The sequence below is a fragment of the Squalius cephalus genome (assembly GCF_949319135.1).
Source record: "Squalius cephalus genome assembly, chromosome: 16".
In the NCBI taxonomy this organism is placed as follows: Eukaryota; Metazoa; Chordata; class Actinopteri; order Cypriniformes; family Leuciscidae; genus Squalius; species Squalius cephalus.
In genome coordinates this window covers 5,786,564-5,810,888 of record NC_137137.1, presented here as the reverse complement: position 1 = coordinate 5,810,888, position 24,325 = coordinate 5,786,564, and the positions used below count along the sequence as shown (strand labels likewise).

The 24,325-nt window shown below is 37.4% G+C and overlaps 1 protein-coding gene across 1 annotated transcript in view; it reads left to right on the top strand.

Annotated features, from left to right (window-relative positions):
- plxna3 (plexin A3) overlaps positions 1-24,325 on the top strand; it is a 160,462-nt gene that overhangs the window by 41,924 nt on the left and 94,213 nt on the right. Inside the window, exon 4 of the mRNA XM_079896984.1 lies at positions 22,716-22,856. Within this exon, the coding sequence (XP_079753110.1) occupies positions 22,716-22,856 (141 nt within the window). The remainder of the gene's footprint in view (positions 1-22,715; positions 22,857-24,325) is intronic.

The window sequence follows — 24,325 nt, the reverse complement described above, 5'->3', positions numbered from 1 at the left end:
CCAAATCCAGTTAGCGGCCCTCCTCCCCCCAGCCCAGTCCCCATTCGCCACCAGCCGCCCTCAGGATTGACTTTCCCCAGGAGCGCTACCTCACGCTGCAGACATTTACAGTTCCCCTGAGCCCCACTGCCCCACGCACCTTCTCTCCTCTCCATCTTGATGGAGTGAAAGAGGGTCTGGAATCCACATTGACCCTCACAAAAGGCCAGGGCGACAGTATAAAGATGAAGGAAACTAATAAAAATCTGACAAAAATGTCAAAGGAATATTAAACGTGTCACAGCCGGGCCTCCAAATGGAGTGAAAATGTGGATGTGAAAGTGAAGAACACTGTCCAAGTTGGATGAGCTCAGGTGAGCCTGGTTTCCGAATGGGCCGTGTCTCACAAAACATGTCCAGATCACGTTTGTATGGAATCTTGTTTCCACCAAATAAATGCAAAATGTAGTTGCAACTTTTTACCTCACGATTCTGACATTTTTCAGAATCTTTCTCAGTCTTCCTCAGAATTGCATGATATAAACTCACAATTGCAAGGTTATTTCGTAGTAAAAAAAAGATTTTTTTTTTTTTTAGGTGAAATAGGACCTAGCCATGTCCTTGAAAGATTCCTCGAAAGATTTCACCTTACTAGATCATGTCCCGGGAGAACTTGGCCACCTGTGTAGGTCTTCGTCGAATTGTCCTTCCTTTCGGCGCGCTGCCAAGCCTGGTGCCAGCCTGGAAAAATGAAGTCCTCTAAAGCTCTCTGCTACACAGTGTGCGTTTCTAGCGTATTATTTGGTAAATAGTTGAATCAGCAGTGTCACTCCGATACAGAAAGGAGCTGTGTTCTCAATTAGCGTCTTTCCGTCGGCCGCTGGAATGGGCTAAAGATAGGTGCCAGCATGCAGAACCCATTCAGCCTATTGTTAAAAGGAGCGGAATTAAATGTAGTGCATGCTAACCGACTGAATGGGCATATGAGCACATTTGAATTGATAATGCATTTTTCTCTTTCCGCTGGTTTATTAAAATGCATATGTCCTGTTTGGTCAGCAAATTGCAAACGGGCTGCGCTGTAATACTGCTTGAGCCTGTTCTCACCTCACTCGTCTCATAAGTCTTTCTTTTATTAATCGGTTTCTGACGAGCAGTATATCCTCTCCCAATTATAAAAGACAGATTGGAAAATATATTAATCAATCATATCGATCGGCAGAGTTAAGGCATCCTTTGCAGCTCTGAAATATATAGCCCAGCTTCACGGCAGAAATCTCATCCCGAGGCTCTAATGTGATCGCTCGTCCGGCCTGGCGATGTCACATGCGTGTTTATTTGTGGCGAGTTATATAGTAAACATCGCAGCGCTAGTAAATCGTTTTCAGGTTTCTGAAAACACAGGCTGTTTTTTAAAATATGACACAATCGTTCTCAAGGGCAGGAAATCTGATATGGGAGGCTGGTTCTTTGGGCGGTAAATCAATTATTATTCCGTTACCAAGGAGACTGAAAACGCAAAACTGTCACTCTCCCAAGAGAGAGACTTGTTTTCATTCATCTAGTTCCTGTCGCTGTCTTTCCCTCTCTCTGTCTCTCCCTTTCTCTCTCTCTCCCGCTTTGAGATTAGATTAGAACGTTTGCCGTATTGTCGTGAGGGACGTTCTTAGAATTCTCCCAGAATGCTCTGGGGCGTCTAGAGCAGGATTAGGCCGTAAAGCCTAGGAGTGTCCTGGGCTTTGGTGCATGGTTGAAGTGTGCCCGTTTAGGCCTGACCTTGCGTGGCATCCCCTGGGCCCTGGAATAAAACCGGGAAGGGAAGCACAGAGAGTGGAAAGCTCCTCATTAAATGATTTAAAGCCGCCGTGAGCGGATAACGCATTTTTAACACTCTATGAATTCACACAAATGTGTCGCTCCCTGTCACGTCTGAGAAATTAAGGAAAAATGAAGGTTGCGAATCTAACTCTGTTTGTGAAACCCTATCAGTCTGTACCAGTCCATACATTTGAACAAAAAGAAGATATATATATATATATATATATATATTAGGGCTGTCAAACGATTAATCGCGATTAATCGCATCCAAAATAAAAGTTTGTGTTTACATAATATATGTGTGTGTATGGTGTATAATTATTTTCTATATATAAATACACACACATGCATGTATATATTTAAGAAATATTTGCATGTATATACTGTGTATATATATTTATATTATATATATAAATATTTTATATATAAATAACACATTTTTCTTAAATATATATGCATGTGTGTGTATTTATATATAGAAAATAATTATACTCCATACACACATTTATTATGTAAACACAAACTTTTATTTTGGATGCGATTAATCGTTTGACAGCCCAAATATATATATATATATATATATATATATATATATATATATATATAGTGTGTTATTGAATATCACTGTATTGATGATGCCATCATGAAGATTTTTTTTTAAAAACATTACGCAAAGACAGTTCTTGGTTCATATCAAGTGAACATGACTGAAAGCAATGATCATTTACGATTACACTTCAATAACAGCTATGGGTTATTGTGAGTCTTTTAAACGATTTATTGAAATAATTGGATTTGTCCATTCATAAGTATTTTAGAATGATTCATTCAGAGAATGAGCTTTTGAGAGTTGTTTCACTTGTTAGTTGTTTTTATTCATTCATTAAAAGGATTGGCTCATGAAAAATGTTGTTTATGAATTACACTAGAACTACACTAGTAATGATGTAATTCATTAAACTGATTCAAACCGATTGCTCTGTTGTTTTTTTAAAAGATTTGTTAAAAGAATCGGCTCAAGTTTTTTTAGTCTTTTGAATTATTCATTCAAAGAATCTGTTCATTCGATTCGTTAAGAGAATTGGCTTGTTATATATTTTTTTTATAAATCTTTTTGATCGATTCATTAAAAGAATTGGCTCATAATATCTGTTCTTTTGAGACTTACATTTTTCTACTGAAAGACATTTGTTTATTTGTGAATTGAGCAACACTAGTAATAATATGATTTGCTAAACTGACATCAATAGCACAATAGTTATTTTTAACAATTTGTTAAATGAGTTGGCTCATAAGATTTATTCGAGTCTTTTGAATGAAACATTAAATGAATTGGCTTGTAAGTCTGATTAAAGATTTGGCTCATTAGATTTGTTCATTTGTGAGTCTTTTTGAGTGATTCTTTTAAAGAATCAGTTCATTTGATTTCCTCTTTTGTGTGTGTTTTTGAATAACTCATTAAAAGAATCGGCTCATAAGATTTAGTTCGTTTGTGAATTGAACTAGTACCTCTTGCAAGCATGTTGTCTAACTAGTCTTTTATCACATTCAGTTGATGCCATGCACTTCAGAAAACACTCTTTCCACAAATAAGGCAGGGAATGCAATATCTGCGCCAGATATTCAGCATGGACGAATCGACGGCGGGATTAAATATCTCCCCATCAAACCTGTTCTTCATGCAGCCGTTGTCTTGCACCGGTCACATGACTGATAGGATCAGTGCATTTGCAGTCAGGTCACTGCATGTGTTTAACACATTGATAGCCTCGTGCTGAATGATAGATAAGACACCGGGAGCGGGTGGGGGGGCTGGGTGTGCTTCAAAATGGGGGTCGGGGTACTTGGGTTGATTCCAAGGAAATTCACAAGCCCCCCTGCGGCTCCGATTTCTTCTTTACCTCTGTCGCTATCAATTTGTCCCAATGCCTAGCCGCGGATGGGCCGCCCAGACGAGATCATCTCTCCCTGGGTGGGGAGGTGAAGAAAGATGGATGGAGGGGGGAGGGCGGCTGCAGGCCTGCATGCCTTTGAGGCAACCCGTGGTGGTCCCGCTTCTTATTGTACTTCTGTTTTTGTGGTCTGCTGCATGTGTGTGTGTGTGTGTGTGTGTGTTTGTCCATGTGCATCTTGTGTCTGTGTGTGGCAAGGAGGGGGTCGGATGCAATTAATGAGCTTAAAAACTCTCCAGCCCGTCACTGTCTGTCCTGAAGGGTTAATGCTCCAGTGAGCACTTCCCTCAGGTCGTGCGATCTGAGACGAGCAGACAGGATGGCTAGCCGCAGACACTAGAGTCCTGTTGTGCCTCTCTGTCCTCTTCATCTATTGTGGAGGACCACAGGACAATGGCTTCATTACTGCCGGCCGTTCTCTGGTGTTGCGGGCTAATATGTAATACAGCCAAGCACGCGTGTGCGGCCCGGGCCGCTAAATAGCTACCAGAACAGTCTCTAATGACACTCTGAAAGAAGTGGGTCAGACGAGAGGAGGTAAAGTCCTCCGCGGTTTGTTCGTGCTTTCGTTCCTTTTTTCCCCTTCAGTAGGACATTTCATCCCAAAAAATGGGGTTTATCCCACGTGTAGCCCCAGGGCTTTGATAGATAAACACAAAGGCTTTACTGAAAAGTACAGTGGTGGTGCCAGAGTACAGGATTCAGATTGGAATAACATGTTACTTGGATTTAAACAATGGTACTGAATGATTATTTCCATACACCATGGCATTTACGTGGTGCGCCAAGTTACTTAAAAAAAAAAAAATCCATGGTATATATCCCAAATAAAATGTGATTTTTTTTTTTTTCAGTTTTTTTATTTTTTTTATTTTTTATTTTTTTATTGCTGCCTTAAATTAAGTACAACCAACTTGGCTATCTAGGTCATTTCAACTTAAATCACATTAAAACTGACTTTTTTAGTCAAATAATTTGTGGTTCAATAAATGCAACAGATAATAATTCATGTACCGCTATTTCAATACAACAGTTTGAGAGTTTGTGACTCTTTTTTCAGTAAAACAATAGGCTCTTACCATTTGTTCGTTTGTTAACAAATACTGTATGTTGGTTTTTGCACGGAGTCAGCGAAACTATTTATGCATGTTTTGTTTTTATTGTCATACAGTTATTTATGAAAAATTGTTTATTTATTGTCTGGACGTTGATAATTTGCGTGACCGATTATAATTCAGGAAATTCTTCATTCAGTGAATGATTTGTCAGACTGATTCAAACCAATAGTCGTGAGTCTACGAGTCTTTTGAAGGATTCATTCAAAGAATTGTCACTCTTAAGATTTCTTAATGGACCTTCATTTGTGATTCAGACTGCACAAGTTGCGCTGCATATTTGTTTTTGACTGCAGTAAGTGAAAATATTCATGCATTTTAAGTTGATATTAGTCAAGCTATACATAAAATCATGGTAGAACCATGATACACGACCAATAAATTACTGATGTGGTTTGGTTGGTGACTGAATCTTACAGCATGGAAAAAAAAGGCTTCGAACACGATGGGAAAACGGGTTCGAACTCAACTCAAGCCGTCATGAAAGAACAATCTGAGGTATCTCTTTTTATAATTGGTACAGACATTCAGGGATTAAGGGAACATGTGTTTGGGAAGTGCTGAATGAGTAGTGTGTAAGTGAAGTGTTATATAGCTCCAGGGCCACTGGTCAGTCCCCAAAAATAGGCCTCATGTCGAGGGAGCACCTGTTCTGTGGAAATATGAGCGCAGTGAGATTGCAACTCAGAGTGACTCAAGTGCTAATAATCAACAATCACACTTCCGTCGCTATAATAACAGTTATTAACAGGGCCAACGGCCTCTAATGTTTGGATATGAGTAAGTGAGAGTTGCATGTAAGGGTTTGCCCTTGGACTAAGAGAGATTTTATTTGTATAAATGAATGTCAAACGATTTCCACACAGTCGTGTCTGACTAGCATTTGCTAACGTTGAAAGGACTCTCACAGATCTGATGTTGTTCACTTGGAGCTTTAGTGTGAGTTTTTCTTTGAAAAAGACGCCCGTCGTCATTCTCCGTTTCTCTCTCTTTCATGTAAAACCTTTCTGCCGGTCAGTCAGGCTTTTGTGTCAGTATAATGTTGAAGTCAAAGACTCACGGAAAAGCTAAACGCGTTGACCTTTTAATCTGACAGGAAGGATGGCACCCGCGCACACACTTTCTCTCGCATTCAAAGACGTACGCCGTCTTTTTGCATGAAATTTCCACAGATTTCTTGAACACACTGCAGACACAGTAGACTGTATAATAAGCGTTTCATAACTAGCCACAGCGCATTTCCAGCATCCTAACTGAAATGCAAAGATAATACATTTTACAGTTATTTTAAAAAAGAAATGTATTTTATATATAATTGTTTTATATTCTATATAATACAAAAAAAAAGATATCATTTTTATTGATTCTTTAAGTATTGAAATATAGTTGTAATCATTATTTCTCTTGAAAGGCTCAACATCTTTGATGTATCTTTCCAGAATTGTTCAAATCCATTCTGGGGTTACCTTATGATTTGAGAAAAGTGCCAGTGTGATGCTCTAGGCAAGGCACCTCTTCAGATCTCCTTTCTGAAAAGCTACTAAAATCAATAATTTGTGAACTTCATTTTAACTGTAGCAGGAAGGCAGTGCTGTAATTGTGTAGGCCTCGGTGGCAGGCGGAACTGTGTTGTATTTTAAGTGTGTAATTAGGAGCTGTGGATCCCTGATGCGACTCAGCCATTATCACCTTTAGCTAACAGTGGTGTTCTTTACTAACACTGGGAGGGATGGGAGAGGTGGAGGTGTTATACACCTACCAAACTTTTTGATTAAATTCCTTCATTCCCCTGTTTTTTTTTTTTACACCTGTTTTTTGTTTCATTTTTCAGTATGCTTTAAGGACACGATGGTTGTTTTGTGCAAATGTTTGTAGATTAGATCCATGCAATGAAATAATTAAAATGTGTTATTTTATTGTTATTTTATTATTTATTCAATATTTATTAATATAATTTGTGAATATTTTTAGTTTTCATTTTATTTTCATGTAGTTCCGTTCAGTTTAGTTTCACTTTTGTCATTTTGTTGGTTTAATTTATTTTTAGTCATTTTTGTACTTCAACTTATTTATTTCAGTTACTTGCCTTGCAAAGACGAAATTTAAAAGTCTCATTTTAGTTTCAGATTTTCATCAAATAAATATATTGCATTTGATTTGATAAATTTGCTAATAATATTGATAATTAATATATTTTTGAGATCTTGCACACCACCAAAGCCCTTTTCATAAAAGTAAAATTCTGACATGAAACGGAACTTGTGATATTCTTTACTTTTCTATCATGACATACTGAAATCATGAAACGGCTTCTTGATCAAGAAAAGATGTAGGGCAGTAAACGCGTCATCTGAGAAGAGATGTCTCCGCAAGAGGGAAGGGACGATAGTTTATTTTAAGATTAGGAATTAAAAAATAAGAAATAATGATGTGCACACATGAATAATATATACTGCAATATTCCATTAAAAAAAAAATTGTCCATTTTGATTTCTTGGCGACTTTAAAGGCCCACTGTACTGGCTTGAAACACGCAGCATTATTATTTGTCCCAACGGAAAGCATATTTACACTGTCTGAATGGTTCCCTAACTGTGCCATTCACCATGTCAGCGTCTATTTATAATGTAGGGGGCGGGACACTTTAGATTCTAGAGAACATTTAATTGGACAGAAAATCTGATGAGAAGCTGAAGTGCAGAGTGATGTCATCAAAAGCATTGATCCATATGGGCCGAAGTGAGAGATTGTAAGGTTTGAATGCTTATATCTCCTGAATGTGAATTTTGTCTTTTTTTTTTTTTTTTTTTTTAAGAGCACACTAGCTTATAGATAACAGTAAGGCTAACATATTCATTCCAAAAGCCAAAAAAATTCCATTTTGATTTCTTGGGGGCTTTAAAGCAAATTTTTGACAGATGGTCTGATTTTGTTCATGCCCCGTGCGCACAGATCCAAACATTTGAGGCAGATATTCAGGTTTGGTGCAAAAGGGTCGCTGCCAGTACTCACTTTCTCTCTTCTTTTCTTTTCCTTTTTTTTTTTTTTTTTTTTTTAAGCCGCATTTGGACTTTAATGGACTTGAGCTTTGGGAAGTTTGTTGACTGAACGTGTTTGGGGTCGAAACGGGCCGCAGTGCGGAGCTCTTTCAGCCGGATGTCAGTCAAGTGTCTGAACTGTGCAGTGATAGAAAGTGTGTGTCAATATTAAGCTTTGACTCGCTCACAGATTGACCGAGAGCAAGTGAACTCACACAGACAAGCCAGCTTGCTTTTTTTTCAAACGAGTGAGTCATCCGCAAACGAGTCTAGCGCATTTCTCAGAGTCTTAACACCTCTGTCGACAGCTCCACCGGACTTTGGACTTTTTAAACGATATAAACCGCCGTTTACTCTCCGGCCTGTTTCTTAATCCTTCCTTTCCATTCCTGTCAATCCTTCAAAGATGTTGCCGAGATCCCGGGCACAGCAGCCTGCCCTGCAGAGAAAGGTCTGAATTAGATCACAAAGGTTCCAGATGGCTCAAATTTAATTATTTAGCACACAGAAAAACCAATTCGGGTCAGCCACAAATATATAGGATGCCTTGAAATGGCTTCTATATCGGTGTCTGCTTTTATTAGGGCCGGGAGGTAGTAAAAAGTGTAAGCGGGCCGCATTGTAAACGCTCGCTCCGAGGGGTTACTGTGGGGTTTTTTCTCACAGGGTTGCAGAGATGGAGACCCTTAACAATGGGGCCAATCATTTTCTCTGCCCGCTTCCATGTCTGCTCGTCAAAGCAACATAAACAAAAGCCAACGACATTTAGGTGCCAATTCCATTGTGGGAGAAATGAAAAACGGCTGGCGTGTATTTCCTTTTTTTCTATTTAAAGGCATAGCGCGTAAAACTCAAGAAGAGCTCTGGAAACAAAAGATTGATGGAGGAGTTATTATTGACTCGCTAATTGCTTTGTTGCCATCGCATTGAGTTATTCAGAGATTGTTTTAAGGGTTTCAGGAAGTCTGGAATTCTGTCGCTCCATTAGGTGTTGAAAATCTGTGTTTTTCTGATAAGGGTTTAGACTAGAGGTGTTGGTTAAGTCCCAGAAGGTTTCAACTTTAAGAAACACGCGATGCTCTTTCTGCTCAGTTAAGAGGAGAAACCGTAGCGACTGGTATTCTGTTTAGCTTTAAAGTGCGTGGAATGCCCGTCGTGTAATTTTATATGTCTGTCTTGAGCCTACAGAGAGAGGAAGACAGCCACCTGGACAGCTTCAGTGTCTCGCTAATGCTTTTTGTCAGCGTTTTGGGTTTCAAGGGCAGGCTAAGCACAATAAACAGGAAAAATCTGTATTTTAGTCAATGCATAATTGTTTTTAGTTCTGAGATGCGAGGCCTAAACGGCGATTTACATGTCTTTTGATTAGCTTATCGTGCCCGGTGATAAATCAAGCCAGGAATCTCCCATTACGTTGATCGATCTGCTGTTTATGACTCGTGCTAAAGGGCTTTTTCGCCAAAGCATGAGGAAGAGCAATGAAAAATTTCGAATAGATAAGCTAATGCAGCTTAAATTAATTGTAGCATCATTATTCAAATCTGTCCGAGCATAAGAAGCAGCTAGCCAACATGATACGGCACCCGTCTGCGTCTTGTTAACCCGAAGGGCACTTCAGCATGGCAAGAGAGCTATTAATTGTGTTTGCTCTCAAACATGGCGACATGATTATTGTTTGTCCTTCCTCATTCCAAACACTGTTTCAACACGTAATGAGGAGGACTCGCTGTTGACTTAATGACGTGTGTGAGATGGCATCTTATCCCTCGGATGAACACGGTCAACAGAAACAGGAACCCAAATCTTGAAAACATGTGCTAGTAGTGATACATTTGGCTGTGATCATCCTGTAACATTGGTATCATGTATTTAACTATTTGTCATTATGTTTACAGTGTGATCACACATCTTTTTGTTACAAGCCACATGATTTGAATGAACAGTAACGTGTAGGAAATGTGATGAAATTTAAAACTCGAGGTTAGGGATCGTTTTAACAAGTGAGAGTGGTATACGGTATCATGTGTTTACCTATTTGTCATTACAGTGTGATCAGGAGGAAAATGGTTAAAGTAATAGAGAGGCGCTGTATCCGAAATCGAATATTTCTCTACTATATAGTATGCGAAAAACAGTATGCCAACAGAGAAGTATGTCCGAATGCATTGTATTCGAAAAACAGTAGGCAAAAATGACCTTCTGTAGTGCGCATTCGCTGGACACTTTACTATCCCATGAGGCCACGGGAGAGGATTTATGAATGGTGGTAAAACTACACAACTGATGCTGGTAGGTCACGTGACCGTAACAACATGGCGGATGTAGTACGTCCAGATTACATTCATGCTACACACATTCATATTACATAGAAGTTAGAACATACTTTTTTTTTAAGTTAGTTCAAATTCAAATGTAGTACCTACTCAAACAGTATGCGATTTCGCATGCAGCATGTGACTTTAAAGCGTTAGTTCACCCAAAAAAAAAATTTCTGTCATTAATTACTCACCCTCATGCCGTTCCAAACCCGTAAGACCTTTCTTCATCTTCAAAACAAATGAAGATCTTTTTGATGAAATCCGAGAGCTTTCTGACCCCTCCATAGGCAGCAACGTCATTGCAACTTTCAAGGCCCAAAGGGTAGTCCATGTGACTCCACCTTAATGTTATGAAGTGACGAGAATACCTTTTGTGCGCAAAATAACATTTCTTTTCTCGCTGACCATCAAAGAAAATCTTCATTTGTTTTTCGAAGATGATGAAGACGAAGGTCTTGTGGGTTCGTAACGACATGAGGGACAGAATGTTGTCAGTGGTTGTCAGGGCGTTGCTGTGTGGTTATGTGGGTGGTCTGGGTAGTTGTTTGGTGATCTCTGTTATTCTGGTCCCTGGATGACTTTTATGTTAGTTTGTTTGAATTTTTTCAGTTAATAAAGATAAGTATATTAGCGCCCACACCAGCAGATGATACCGTTGTTTATTCTAAGCGTGTGATGGTCTTTTACTTAAATGCTCGTAGAGCAGGATGGATTCTGATTGGCTGTCAATGTTTACATCAGCTGGATAAAATCGTTCTGAAAGTGATTCAAACGATATTGATTCTCTGTGCCGTTATTGTTATAGCTGTGGTGTGGACTCTGCTATTCTTGAATGCTGCAAGATTTTTAGAACTACAACTTTATCCTTATCTTTATCGTCCACAGGGGGCAAAAATCATAAGCAAGCAGCATGATTTGCATGAACAGTAAACTGTGCAGGATGTGTTATGTGCTGAAGTTTAATAATTGGGGTGAGTTGTTGTACTAAGTAATAGCTAATAGCCACTGATATAATAAACTAATAAACACTGCTAAAGATTGACCACATCGTGACTCGAAACCTTTTTAGCAGAAGCTAATCTTCATGAATGAATGATTGAATGAAATGGAATGAGAAATGTTTGTATATGCAAAAACCCCCTTTTGTAATAATTGTCTCGGACAACAATTCCTTCCTCATATAACCTGTCGAAAAATAGTTCACTCACACTGACACTCGCCACTAAACGTGTCCAAACAGGAACGGCTAGAATAGCAATACCTCTGCTGAACTAAATCACTATTGCATTAACGTCAATTTCCTTTTTAAATTTCCTGTGTTTCAGACTTCAGTGTGGATTTGCATCGTCATCCATCAGCGTTTGGTTTTAAAAATTCATACATTTCTTCTCGCCCTGATGCTTGTTGTTGTTTTTTTTTTCCCCTGACAAAGCAAAGCTGTAATTGACTTCCTTTTGTGAATGAAGTAGCTCTCAGATGAGTCGCCTTTTATATTTCAAAGTAGAGCGTAAAGTCAGGGGTTAACGGAGATCATTTTTTTTATAATAACACAAACACAGACCCTCGACTCCAAACACATCACTGACAGTGTGCCGATGCATACAAAGCATACATGCGTGTGTGTGTGTGTGTGTGTTACCGCAAAGATGTGCAAAAGCAAGGCACAATTTCCTGTGCGATTAATTGTTGGCTTAAGTGCAGTTTCATGTTGGCTTTGCCTCTGTCTGGATCTGGGCAGGAGAGGTTAATAAGCTTACGCTGGAATTCGAGGAGTCTCCGAGGGGTCGTTGGCAAATTTGGCTTGTGTTTTTCTTTCTTCCTTTTTTCTCCTTGGAATGCCAACATAACAGCTCAAATCGGGGAGAGTGGGGTAAGCTGTGCCACTTTCTTGAAGTTGTCCTCTAGGCAAGGAGAAATGAGATGGGTGAAATTAATATCCCTAATTATATTTTAGTATGCTGGATTTCAAATCCATATAGACCATATAATCCATATAGGCAGCATCTAAAGACCATATAAATATGATTAAAAAAAAAAGATGAACTATTAATATTTCAAAATAAAACCATTAATATACATGAGAAACATTTACTAATGCATGTTCATAAACCAGCCAGGAGAATGTCCAGAATATTTGAAGGTGGTTAAACCATTTTCATTATTATGAATATAGTTTTTCTTAATTTTATCATAACACGAGTGGCACACTTTACTACATTGCTATTATTTTGGGGAAATGGTTCATTTAACCCCTAATCATGGCTGATATTTAGCCAAAAAATATTTATATGGTTTCATGCAGGTCATATATGTTGACCCTGGATCACAAAACCAGTCACAAGTCACATTGTATGGGTCAAAATGATCGATTTATTTTTCTTTAATGCCAAAAATCATTAGGATATTAAGTAAAGATCATGTTCCATGAAGATATTTTGTAAATTTCCTACTGTAAATATATAAAACATATATTTTTGTGAGTGAATGCAGCACAGTCGTGAACATAAATGGACAACTTTAAAGGAGATTTTCTCAATGTTTCGATTTTTTTTTTTTTTTTTTCACCCTCAGATTCCAGATTTTCAAATAGTTGCATCTCGACCAAATATTGTCCTTTCATAACAAACCACACATCAATGGAAAGCTTATTTATTCAGCTTTCAGATGATGTATACATCTCAATTTCATAAAATTGACTTATGTGACTCATGGTTTTGTGGTCCAGGGTCATATTTATTTTTGGATTTTTCTCCATTTTACTCATTTTACCTTCCTTTTTACATGTCAGAAAAAAAGTTCACTTTTCTAACTATTATTTCTTCATCTGCATGTGATGAGGTTTTCTGAAATTCTGTAAAGTGGCAGCGCATCTGAACCCTCTCTCTCCTGTGAGTGTGCTGACGTCCCCTTGGCCCGGCTCCAGCACCTGAGCAGCAGGTCTGCAGTGATCAGAGAAGCCTGACTGCTCTCTGGCCTGTGACAAGCGTGTGAGAGAAGTAACATTCCTGTCTACACTCGTTCTGCTCAGTGTGACAGCCCATGAGATGCCTGAACCCAAATCCCAAATCCCTGCTTCTGCTGCCAGCACGTCTCACCTGTGCACCTGCTGGGACTTACAAAACCACAGCGTTTCAGATGCTGCTTCTGCCTTTTGTTTTTAATTCATCCATTTGTTTTTGTTGTTGCTTTTTGGAGAGATAATTGAGAAGGAGCGAGAAGAATTCAGGGTCCAAAATGAAACGTCTGCCGCGGCATTGAGTGAATTTGTAAGGATTATTATTAAATGTTTCTTATAGGTTATTGGACAGCGAAATTATTTTTATTAAGAAAAATATTTTCCTTATCAATGCAATTTATAAAAAAAAATTCATGCAGATAAGAGCTTTATAGATGGCCAAGTGAATATTTAGTGACTATATAATGCATATTTCAGTAGATAAACATAATGATAATAATAATAATATAGTATTATTATAAAAAATATTATTTATATATTATAATAATTTAGTAATAATAAATATTGTTTTTATTTATTTAGTTAGTTAGTTAGTTAGTTAGTTAGTTAGTTAGTAGTAGTAGTAATAATAGTAATAATAATAATAATATAGGTTTTACTTTTAATAACTACTAATTATTTTTAATACTATTGCTGCTACTACTACTAATACACTACTTAATAATACTAATAATTATTATTATTATTACTAACACTACTACTACTAATAATGATAATATTAATATATATATATATATATATATATATATATATATATATATTTAATAATAATAAGAAGAATTACTAATACTACTACTAATACTACTACTAATACTAATAATATACTACTATTACTACTACTACTACTACTACTACTACTACTTCTAATAATAATAATAATAATAATATACAGTATTAATAATAATAATAAGACTGAAGTGCCAAACAAGAGTAAAAACATAAGTAATAAAATAATAAAATAAGATACTATTACTACTACTACTAAAAATAATAATTATATGAATATGAATATGACTAAAGTGCCAAACAAGAGTAAACATTTGCTTTGAGTAAACAACAATAATAAAATAAATAAATAATTATTTAATGTTTTATTTACTCAAAGCAAAAGTTTAATCAAATTTTCTGCTTAAATGGATACAGTGTGACTCTCCTGGATTATTTAAAATGATGTGCGTTTGCGCTTAGTTGCTGTTCTCTGTTTTGCGTAACAAATTTTGCTTAAATTAAGGTTCATCATTTGATAAACCACTTAAAGCTGCATCGATCCTATTGCATTTTCCTCAAATTGTGGGTGTCTTTTTAGGTGAGTGGGCTGTAATTTACTCCGTACGGATATCCGAAACCAACAGTAAATGGTAATTGAACGGTTGCTCCTGTTCAAAACATTCCAGCGTCGGTGAGCTTGTAATTTGGGCATTATAAAGTGGCTGGTATACATGACTGAATCTGAGTAATTGCTGTTTGAGTGAAACTAGGCTCTGGTGAAGGGTGAAGGGCGTTGGAGGACGAGCAGTCGCACCGCGCAAGACTTAGTTTCCCACACCACAGCTTTCTTTACCCAGAATGCCTTTCTGCAAGCTCTGGATCATGTGACCTTTAAAACCAAACCATGCGCAGACACCCATGACACTAGAACTCAGAGGTCAGGCCAGGTCAAAGGTCACGGAATGCGGTAGAAAGTGCCCGCAGCTGTAGAGGAAGAGAGTGTTGATGGTTTAGTTGGTCGTATTTGTTAGGACAGAGTGAGACAAAGCAGGTGTTGATGGCGTAAACTCCGTCAGCGACGGGCGTCTCCGCACACGGGATAAGAACTCTAATTGAATTACAGGCCCTTTGTTCGGTTCCTGGGGTGCAACGCTTTTGTCTCCTTCACTCTCCTAAGAGGATGAATTTGCAGCTTGAGGATTTTGACCTCATTTTCTGAGACAGTGGAGGGCTTTTTTCATTACTGGGGTGCTCATGTAAAATAGATCTGGCTCGCTGCAGTATCGGAGACCCTCTTCAAAGGCTAGAATGAACCCGAAGAGGTTGAAGATGGGGCAGATGTAATGTAAAAGCAACTGTATAATGTCCCATTATGCCTCTTTTGACACTGGAGGGAAAAATAGATCTCATTTACCTCCGTAATCCCTTTTAAGAGTCGCCGAGGGCAGTCAGAACGACAGTTCACTGAGGAGCAGCAGTGTTTAGTTGAGGTGGAAGAGCTTAAAGGTGATGTTATTCATTTTAAAGTTAAAATGCTTTCCTTTATCACAACTAGAAGGAATAGTACACCCACAAGTGAAACCCCAAACCGTACGAGTTTCTTGCTTCCAATAAACTCAATAGAAATTGAGTTTCTCAGGATACCAAAACACTTAGCTATGAATCATATCTGAGAATCAGACTCAAGAATCAGATCAGTTCGATTCAAGAATCAATTGCTGAATTTGATAAATCTGGAACCACATAACCTACTACTACTGCACTATTTTTACCATATGTATCTATGGCAGAAATAGTAGGAGTTTGCTATATAATGCGTTTCTGAATTCAGCAAATCTTTTCAGTGAATCAGTGATTCATTCATTAATAGTAATAGTTCAACTCTGAAAGTGACTTAATGATCATCCTGATTATCAGCAAATAACTACACAAATGTTGGTTTATCCCAGTGTTAATTTCGTTGACGAATCATTTTCGGCATTATTTTCGTCAATGACATTTTTTCACAGACGAAAACGAGACGATAACTAAACAAACATTAACTAAACGTTAAAACATGTAAACGTCTGGGAGAATGAGTAGAGCAGACATGAAGATCTGAATAAGAGTGACGACGCAAAAAAAGAGCTATATTCGGTACGGTTTTCTGTGCGCACACACCCGACCCGAAGCGCGCACCCATTCACATAGACACCTATGTACAGAATTGAACTCTCTTTCCTGTCTGAATGGACAAATACACACAAATATTAGGTCTAAATGTCTGTTTTGGAGAGTATTCACGTAAATTATGTCGGTTATTTCTTAAACAGTTGTGAGTGTATCTATGTGCATGTCATTGGACATGAACCGATGTCTTAAAGTGACAGTGGGTAATAAACCTAATGCGGTCTGTGTCCTTAATATTGATCAAGCAACAAAAGAAAAAGAGAAAAGCATTCACTGCTTGTTAATAGCTTTAATAAGGATTAATTATATTTAATTCATACAAATAAATATGTCTGCTTGAAAGAATAGAGAATGATGTATGCAAGTAGTTATAAAGAATTCATATATCATTCATTGAAAAAAAAGACTGTGTTCTACTTTAGGAAAAGTGTTTTTATTTCATTTTAAGATATTTTTTAAGTTACAGTAGTTAAATCGTTCAAACTTTAAAATCAGTCATATTAGCAGGTTAATATATGTTTTCTCCGGGAGTATATGGGTTTGGAAATTTTAGAGAAATTCTAAATAAATGCATTTACATTGAAACCCATTATATTTTAGTCGACTAAGTCTACTGTAGATTTAGTCGACTAAAATCTTATTGTATTTCGTCGACTAAAACTAGACTAAAACTAAAACAATTCAGATGACTAAAATATGACTAAAACTAAATGGCATTTTAGTCAAAAGACTATGACTAAAACTAAATCAAAATGAACATTGGTTTATCCTCACACTAATGTAATAGTGCATGAGACGAGTTGAATGAACCACTTGTATGGTGCTTTAGTTTTCTTTATGAACCTCAAAAGCTTCAGTCCTCATTCGAAGTTGCATTTTTTTAAGTCGTTGCTGATGCCAGAAATTTAGCTTGCATCATACTTTATTTATTTATTTGTTAATTCATTTATTTATTTTCACTAATATAATTGTTGTTGATTTTTTGCTATTATTCTTATTATTAATTATTACTAATACATTCAATAAATATCAAATGCATTTACTATTATTATTAATGTGCTGTTGTTATGGTATATAAAGTGAGGGTTGAGACAGTAGAGTTGCTCTTTACTTGGTTTTAATGTCTGCAAGCCCATGAAGCTGAAGCAGTGTTTGAACTGACTTTAAATGCGTCTCAGAGGTGTAGTATTTGCACAGATGAGGAGCTGATATTCTACTGTCGTGTCTTTATATTCTTGCTCTGTTACTATTATAATATTCCATGTCTAAAAGAAAACAAAGTAACATTAAACTGGGATGTCTGGTACTTTCACTTAGTAGAAGAATAACATGACTTTGTGCTATGAATCTTTCAGCGGAGCCAGTAAAAACATAAACCCTTCTGTGGATTACATCAAATCCAGTTTTAAATAAGACCACATGTTAACAGCTCATGCCATTATCAACAAGCCGATGTTTACCTGCTTTACATGGGAGTTTTCCAGCTTGCTTATTTGTTTACTGGTCAGTTAGTTTAGTTGTTTATAGAGTGCGTATGTGTTTGAGAGAACTGTGTTTTACGAGGATAAATCCAGCTGGGATTGTCACATTGTTCTGTGTTGTCATTACAATTGTAGTTGATTGTGTTTTCAGAACGTCCTCTTCTGTTTTTGTCTCTTTTTGCCTCCAAAATCCAATTTTATCCTGCGATCTATCACTCCGCTAGCACTCTGTCGTGTCTTTCACTCTTTTTCTTGTGTTCTCACTGTTTGATGTGAGTGGTAAATGAAGCTCTGGCTCCTCCTCGGATGTCAGTGGTGTTAGTCAACAGAATGTCTCTCACACCCTCGACGTGTCTGTTTCATTCATACACACGTTTGTTGTAGTCTTTTAAATTTTAGAATTAGTTTTTCTCTCTCTCTGTTCAATTGCATTTTCAGTTTTAAAGTTAATACTCTGCATTGGCTGAAAGCTGTGCGCTGCAGACTGGATAGTAAAGATTATCACATCTCAGAAATTCTGTTTGATCTTTTTATAAATGATTTTATTCTTTTGAGGTAGTAGCTCCTACTGTGAGCTTTGGAATACTCCTCGCTTGGACTTAAAATCTGTGGACTTTTTTAAAAAAGGTAGCTAAAAAACTGACTAGACATGCTTTTGTTTAATTATTATTTTAATTGTTATTTTAATGTGCTATATAAATGAATTATAAATAATTATAAATAAAAAATCATGATTTTTCATTAAAAAAATAAATAAAAAGAATGAACTATTTGAACATTTTCTGCGATATTGGTTATTGATTTTTATCCATCCATCCGTCATCCCTCTCTCTCTGTCCATCCATCATCCAACTCTCTCTCTTTCTCTCTCTCCACCCATCCATCTATCCATCCAGAATTATATATTTGAACATTTTCCCTGATATTGGTTATTGATTTTTATCCATCTATTCATCCATTATCCCCCCTCTCTCTGTCCATCCATTTATCCATCCATCATCCATCGCTCTCTCTCTATCCATCCATCCATCCATCCGACTCATCCATCTCATACTGGCTCTTAGCATAATTTCATCAGATTTCACTTTTTTCATTTTTTTTTTTTCTGTTTTTCTAGATAGATTATTTTTTCAGTTATTTGCAGCTCTTTGTTACTTATAACCAGATCTATGTGGTCTATCAAGATGTACACATTATATTGTTGTTTGAATTGATTAATGTTTATGAATTGTAGAGAATTACTCGAGCCTCTGGTTGTCTCTCGTCCTTGCAGAAATTAGTTATTTGAAGATGAAAAAGAACATCTTTTTGTACAGTTTGGTTTAGAAGAGAGGGAACAAATGAGAGCGAGAGAGAGAGATGGGAAATGAATCCAGCTCCACTTAAGAGCTTCATTCTCCCAGTCCTTGAAACCCCGGGCCTCACAAGGACTTCGAATCGATAAAAAACAAGCACCCAAATGAGCAAAAAAACGACCCCCTTCTGTCATTTTCTCCTGCTATAGTAATTTCCCATTCTTTGCCCCCTTTGTGATCGATGAGGGAAAGATTGGGCTATGATCAAACCCGTCAGTCTTGCGCAGGGGCTCCGACTCCACGGCAGGTTAATTAATAGATGGATAGGCAGGCGCCGCTACACTGGCATCATTTGAGCAACGGAGAGACGGAGGGGGGAAGGTAATATTTATCTAAATTCCAATTACCCTCATCTGAGCTGTTTGATGTTGTCGCGGGGTCAGCTCTCGGCAGGCTGAGCAAGCACTCTGCATTTCAAACACTCAAGTGCTCCGCGAGGACCCCCCGCCTAGGGGAAAAAAGAAGTACACATCTTAAGCGCGCCCTCCTGAAAGCCATTTAAGTTCACCATGGGTTTTTTTTTTAAGGCATGCTGAAAAGTGCACCTGATTACATGGCAGCGCTCGCCCAGTCTGAATGCTGCTGGTATTTTTGTAGACCATCGTCCCCATTCAGCGAGTGATAGATCTGTGGGATTTCAGTATCATTTTGGCTAACGGAGCCCAGAACAATCAATGCTACGGCTGCTCGCTCTTCTAATCCAGTGTAAAAGTTTCTGCGCTCTTCAATTTTCCACCCCTGCATTAGTGTTGGATGGATGAAAGCTGTAGTTAGGCATAGAGTGCTTGGCGTTTGGCAAGAAGTTTGTTTAGTTGTGGCAGATGATCATTTTTCCTCTTGAGGTTTAAAATAAGAGTTCTTTAGCTGACTATGACATTACATCTAGTGATACACCATCTTTTTGGTGACTTTTAAATTCATGTTGTGCTTTATGCTTTTTTTAAAAACAAATTCATTCAATTTTTAATCCTATTTCTTATATAAATACATTGTCTTATATTATCTCCAATTGTCCTTCTTTGGAAAGATACCCAAATTTACCTTGAAAAAAGCTTTGCAGAAAATACAGTTTTGTGAGAATCATCCTTCAATCTAATCAAATGACAAAATAACCACATTAAACAAGATAAATGATCTTTGCTGTTGATGTTCACGATAAGTATGCGATTAATCGTACAAAAGTGTGCAATTAATCGCAATTAAAAAAAAATATCTGTTGACAGCCATAATATATAGGTATATACATTTATAAGTGTTATTGATTTCATATTGATTGACTATTAATTAAAATGCATTATATTTTTGGATTAGATTTAACATCGTAAGATTTGATGAAGTCTAATAAACAAATGAAATGCTGACAGATGCTGCTAGAATATTATCTCAGCATCTGGATTTGATTCACACAGAGAACCCACAGATGGTTTGACCAACGTAGCTGTTCCATAAGCGAAGCTCAAGTCTCTGCTTTCTGTCAGATTGTCAGCGTATTTTAAGTCGCCCATACCAGACAGTGAGCAGCCAGTGTTGTTTAAACCAGTCCTAAATTTGGGCCATGTTGGGTTTTTTTCTATTCCATAAATGTGAACCTGTTTGACTTTAACATTAACAGTGTTGTTTTTTGTCCTTTCAATGGGATTAAATGTTTTTTTGGGCCCCACTGACTTTCAAAATATCTTCTTTTGTAAGTCATATAGGTTGACATGAGGGTGAGTAGATGATGTCTGAATTTGTATTTTTGGGTGAACTGTCCCTTTAAGTGTATTTGAGTTTATAAAAATTGTGAACGATACACGCCGCCATTCCTGTTTTTGCAGTGAATTGCTTTGGATTCTACCTCGCGGATTGATCCGATTCACCAGGGGCATCGCAAATGCAGACGGTTGGCATTAAAGCGATTCGTTTAAACGACGCAGAGTGAGGGAACTTTGTATCCGAAGGCTGCGAAATGCGACACTACAGCTGGTGGCGCATGAATTGACGAATCGCAGACCGAGTCCGTCATGTTTCTAGGCCTTCTGTCCTGCTGCCCGGGGAGACGTGGGCTCTGACTTGGCCGGCAGTATGTGACACCCAATATGGCAGCCTTCGACTAATTGATGCCACCTTGTCAACCCTAATTACTGCAACTGCTGCATGAGGAGGCAGCTAATTAACAGACTAACGATGTTTGTCACTTCAGACCGACCCAGATATTTAGGAGACGGCCCAAGACCGCTGCCAGTGCATCTGCTTCGGGTGTTTTTTTCTGCCTCGCACCTTCTTTTTGTCAATTTGATCTCTCTGCCGTTTCCCAAATGGCATTTCGTACCTTTTCTGTGTGAATTTAGTTTACTTACAGCCTCATTTCAATCTCCTATCACATTGCCGTCAGAATTGATTAGGACAGAGGCGCGCGCTGACGTTTTGCGGGTGCCCTGAGCGGGTAGGGAAATAGGTGAGCTCTCTGACTTTAAATGCGGTTGTCAGGCGCTCTCAGTGTTTTTTCCCCTTCAGTCGTCACTTCAAAGATGTTTTGAATTTGACACATTTAGAGCTTGCTTTTTACCCAGCAAGCTCAACTACACTAATTATCAGTGTGAGGAAACAGAGTTGCCGCTAATGATGAGGCAGCGGGGGGTTCGAGTGTGTCTGTGTGTGTGTGTGTTGTTAAAATGTAATTGATTTTTATCGCACATCTGATCAGATGCTGTAATCTCGCTTCGCTCCCGGCCTGCGTTCGCTCGAAGTTCTGCGTTCGTTTTCTAGGTCAGCCGGAGGATTCTGCATTCATGAGGAAAATTATAATACTGCGTGTGTCAGTAATAATCGGAGATGTGCAAGTAATGACATACCGCCAACCTGAAACACTGAGCAGTAAAATCACAGTAAAATACCTGGAATTTAAAGTGCACCTTTTTCGGATATCATTTAGTGTGTAATATAGCTGTTTGTGAATGTAAATGGTATTACATTCACAAACATTATACATTAAGTTTTTGACTCCCGAAAGAAAGAACCGACTGCCTGAAACGAGTCGTCATTAATCTCAGTCTTACTGCACAAACCTACGTTTTCAACACATTTGCATAATGTCATCCTATGATCTTCATTGGCTGCTCTATTTTAACCCGGCCTAAAACACTGTAGTTGTAGCTGAGCCCTGTAAGAGTATGGTTTGTGTTGTCGACATGTCGAGTAGACACTGTTTTCTGCATTGTGAAAGTCCACTTTGCATGCACTTCCAAAGGATGAGGACTCGTGCTTGAATTGATACGGTAAAACTGTTGAAATCGTTACTGTTCGTATCACTGTGTATCAAGTGCTGAGGAAGCATCTGGAGCTGAAATTCAGATATGGTAATGGCCGTTTCTTTTGGACACTCGCTGTAAGCAGTAGACCAATCACAAACACAGACTGGGGAATCTGACCAATCAGAGCAATCGGGGTTTAGAGAGACCGAATCCTTTATCAAACTGTTTCAGACACTGTGAGAAAAGAGGTGATGCTGCAGTGTATATTATGAATAAAAATTAAAGTCTTTTTTTGACCTTGTACCTTTAAAACAAAATTAAGAGCCTTTGATATAGCATAATAGGGGCACTTTAAAGTCAAATGCCATATGTTCAATGAGTGTAAGAGGTATAGGAATGTTGTTGTGTTGATGAAAGACTTTTCTTGTACTCTGCACTGTGCACTATAAGACCTGGAATGTGTATTACGAAAGTAAAGAAGGTCCCGTTTAAATCTATGTTGAGTTAAACTCAAACTTTGGTTTTGTTTTCAGATTCGAGTGGATGGAATACCTCCGCCTACTGAGAACGCTCTGCTGTACGAAACCGTCACCGTCGTGGAGGGAAGCCCGATTCTACGCGACATGGTGTTCAGTCCAGATTATCAGTTCATCTATCTGCTGAGTGAGAAGCAGGTGAGATTCATTTGTCAATGATTCTGAATGTGAACGATTCTTATAAGATGAGGCGACTAGTTCCAGGACAGACTGTCTCTCAAAATATAAAAAATTAGGTTGAGATTGAATATTTGAAAAAATCAGCTAAAACAGATGATAATTTAAAAAATGTATACTACCATTTAAACTTTAAAAAAAAAATTTTTTATACTTTTATTCAGCAAGGATGCATCAAATTGATCAAAAGTGTCAGTAAAGACATTTCTAATGCTACAAAAAAAAATCTGTTCTTTTGAACTTTCTATTCATCAAAGAATACTGAAAAAAAAATTATGATGGTTTCTACAACTGTTTTCAACATTGATGATAATAATAAATGTTTCTTGAGCATCAAGTCATCATATTAGAATGATTTCTGAAGGATCATGTGACACTGAAGACTGGAGTAATGATGCTGAAAATTCAGCTTTGCTTCACAGGAATAAATTACATTTTAACCCTCTGATACTGTTCGCATGTCAGTCAAAAATGATATGGTTTTTTTTATTTCAATGAAATGATTGTACTATATTTGAGTTCGATAATATTTGTTATTTAATATTTTGCATTTTTAGGGGATTTTATGGTACTAAATTATATTTATGCAGTACTATAATATATTTATTCACTTTTTGAGCTTGGACCTGAAAATTAATTTTCCAACTTAAACGGTCATAAATCTTAAGTTCGGTCTCTTTTTTTTACTCTAAATCTGTGAGATAATCAAAGCCATACATTTACACCAACTTTGTTCCAAATTTGAGGTTGATATCTCAAAAAATGAGCTTTCAGTAAGATTTTGTTTGGTCGCAGACTCGCAGTACCAAACGTTTCCACTAGATGAAATTCAACTCCCATTTAATTCCAATGGAGTTTTTTTTTTTACAGCCAACAAGGCAAGTGTGACTATTTTTTCAGGACCATTTAACCTTTTTGAATCATGTCCATAACTTAGTTAAATAGTTTTTGTGAGCATCAAAAACATAAAAAAAAGAACGATAGTGTATACTGATGTGTTCACCAATATATTGTGCATGATTTATTAATCATCTCTTTGAGGTTTAAAAGTTTAAGAGAGACTAGTCATTAAAAAGTTTCTAATTTAATAATAAAAAAAGAATCTGAATATGATCAGCATAACAATCTCAATGAAAAGCTGAATTAAAAAATAAGATACAAAATAGTTCACATGATCAGTGTTGCTCATTTACATCAGACTGGTGACTAGTGTAGTGTAGAATCTGAAATAGTTCTGTAAGTAACAATGTCTCATAATGCTTTCTTTTTCTTCAAAATCCTAAAGGTTTAAATGTAAATTTGGGTCCCAGATTTTCCATGTGGTCTCAGACTTTTCTGTATGTCACAGTTGTTCTTCATTTTTATCACTTTGCGTTTGCTGTTAATTTATTTCATAAAGCAAAAACCTTTGTGGCGAGGACAGAATAAAG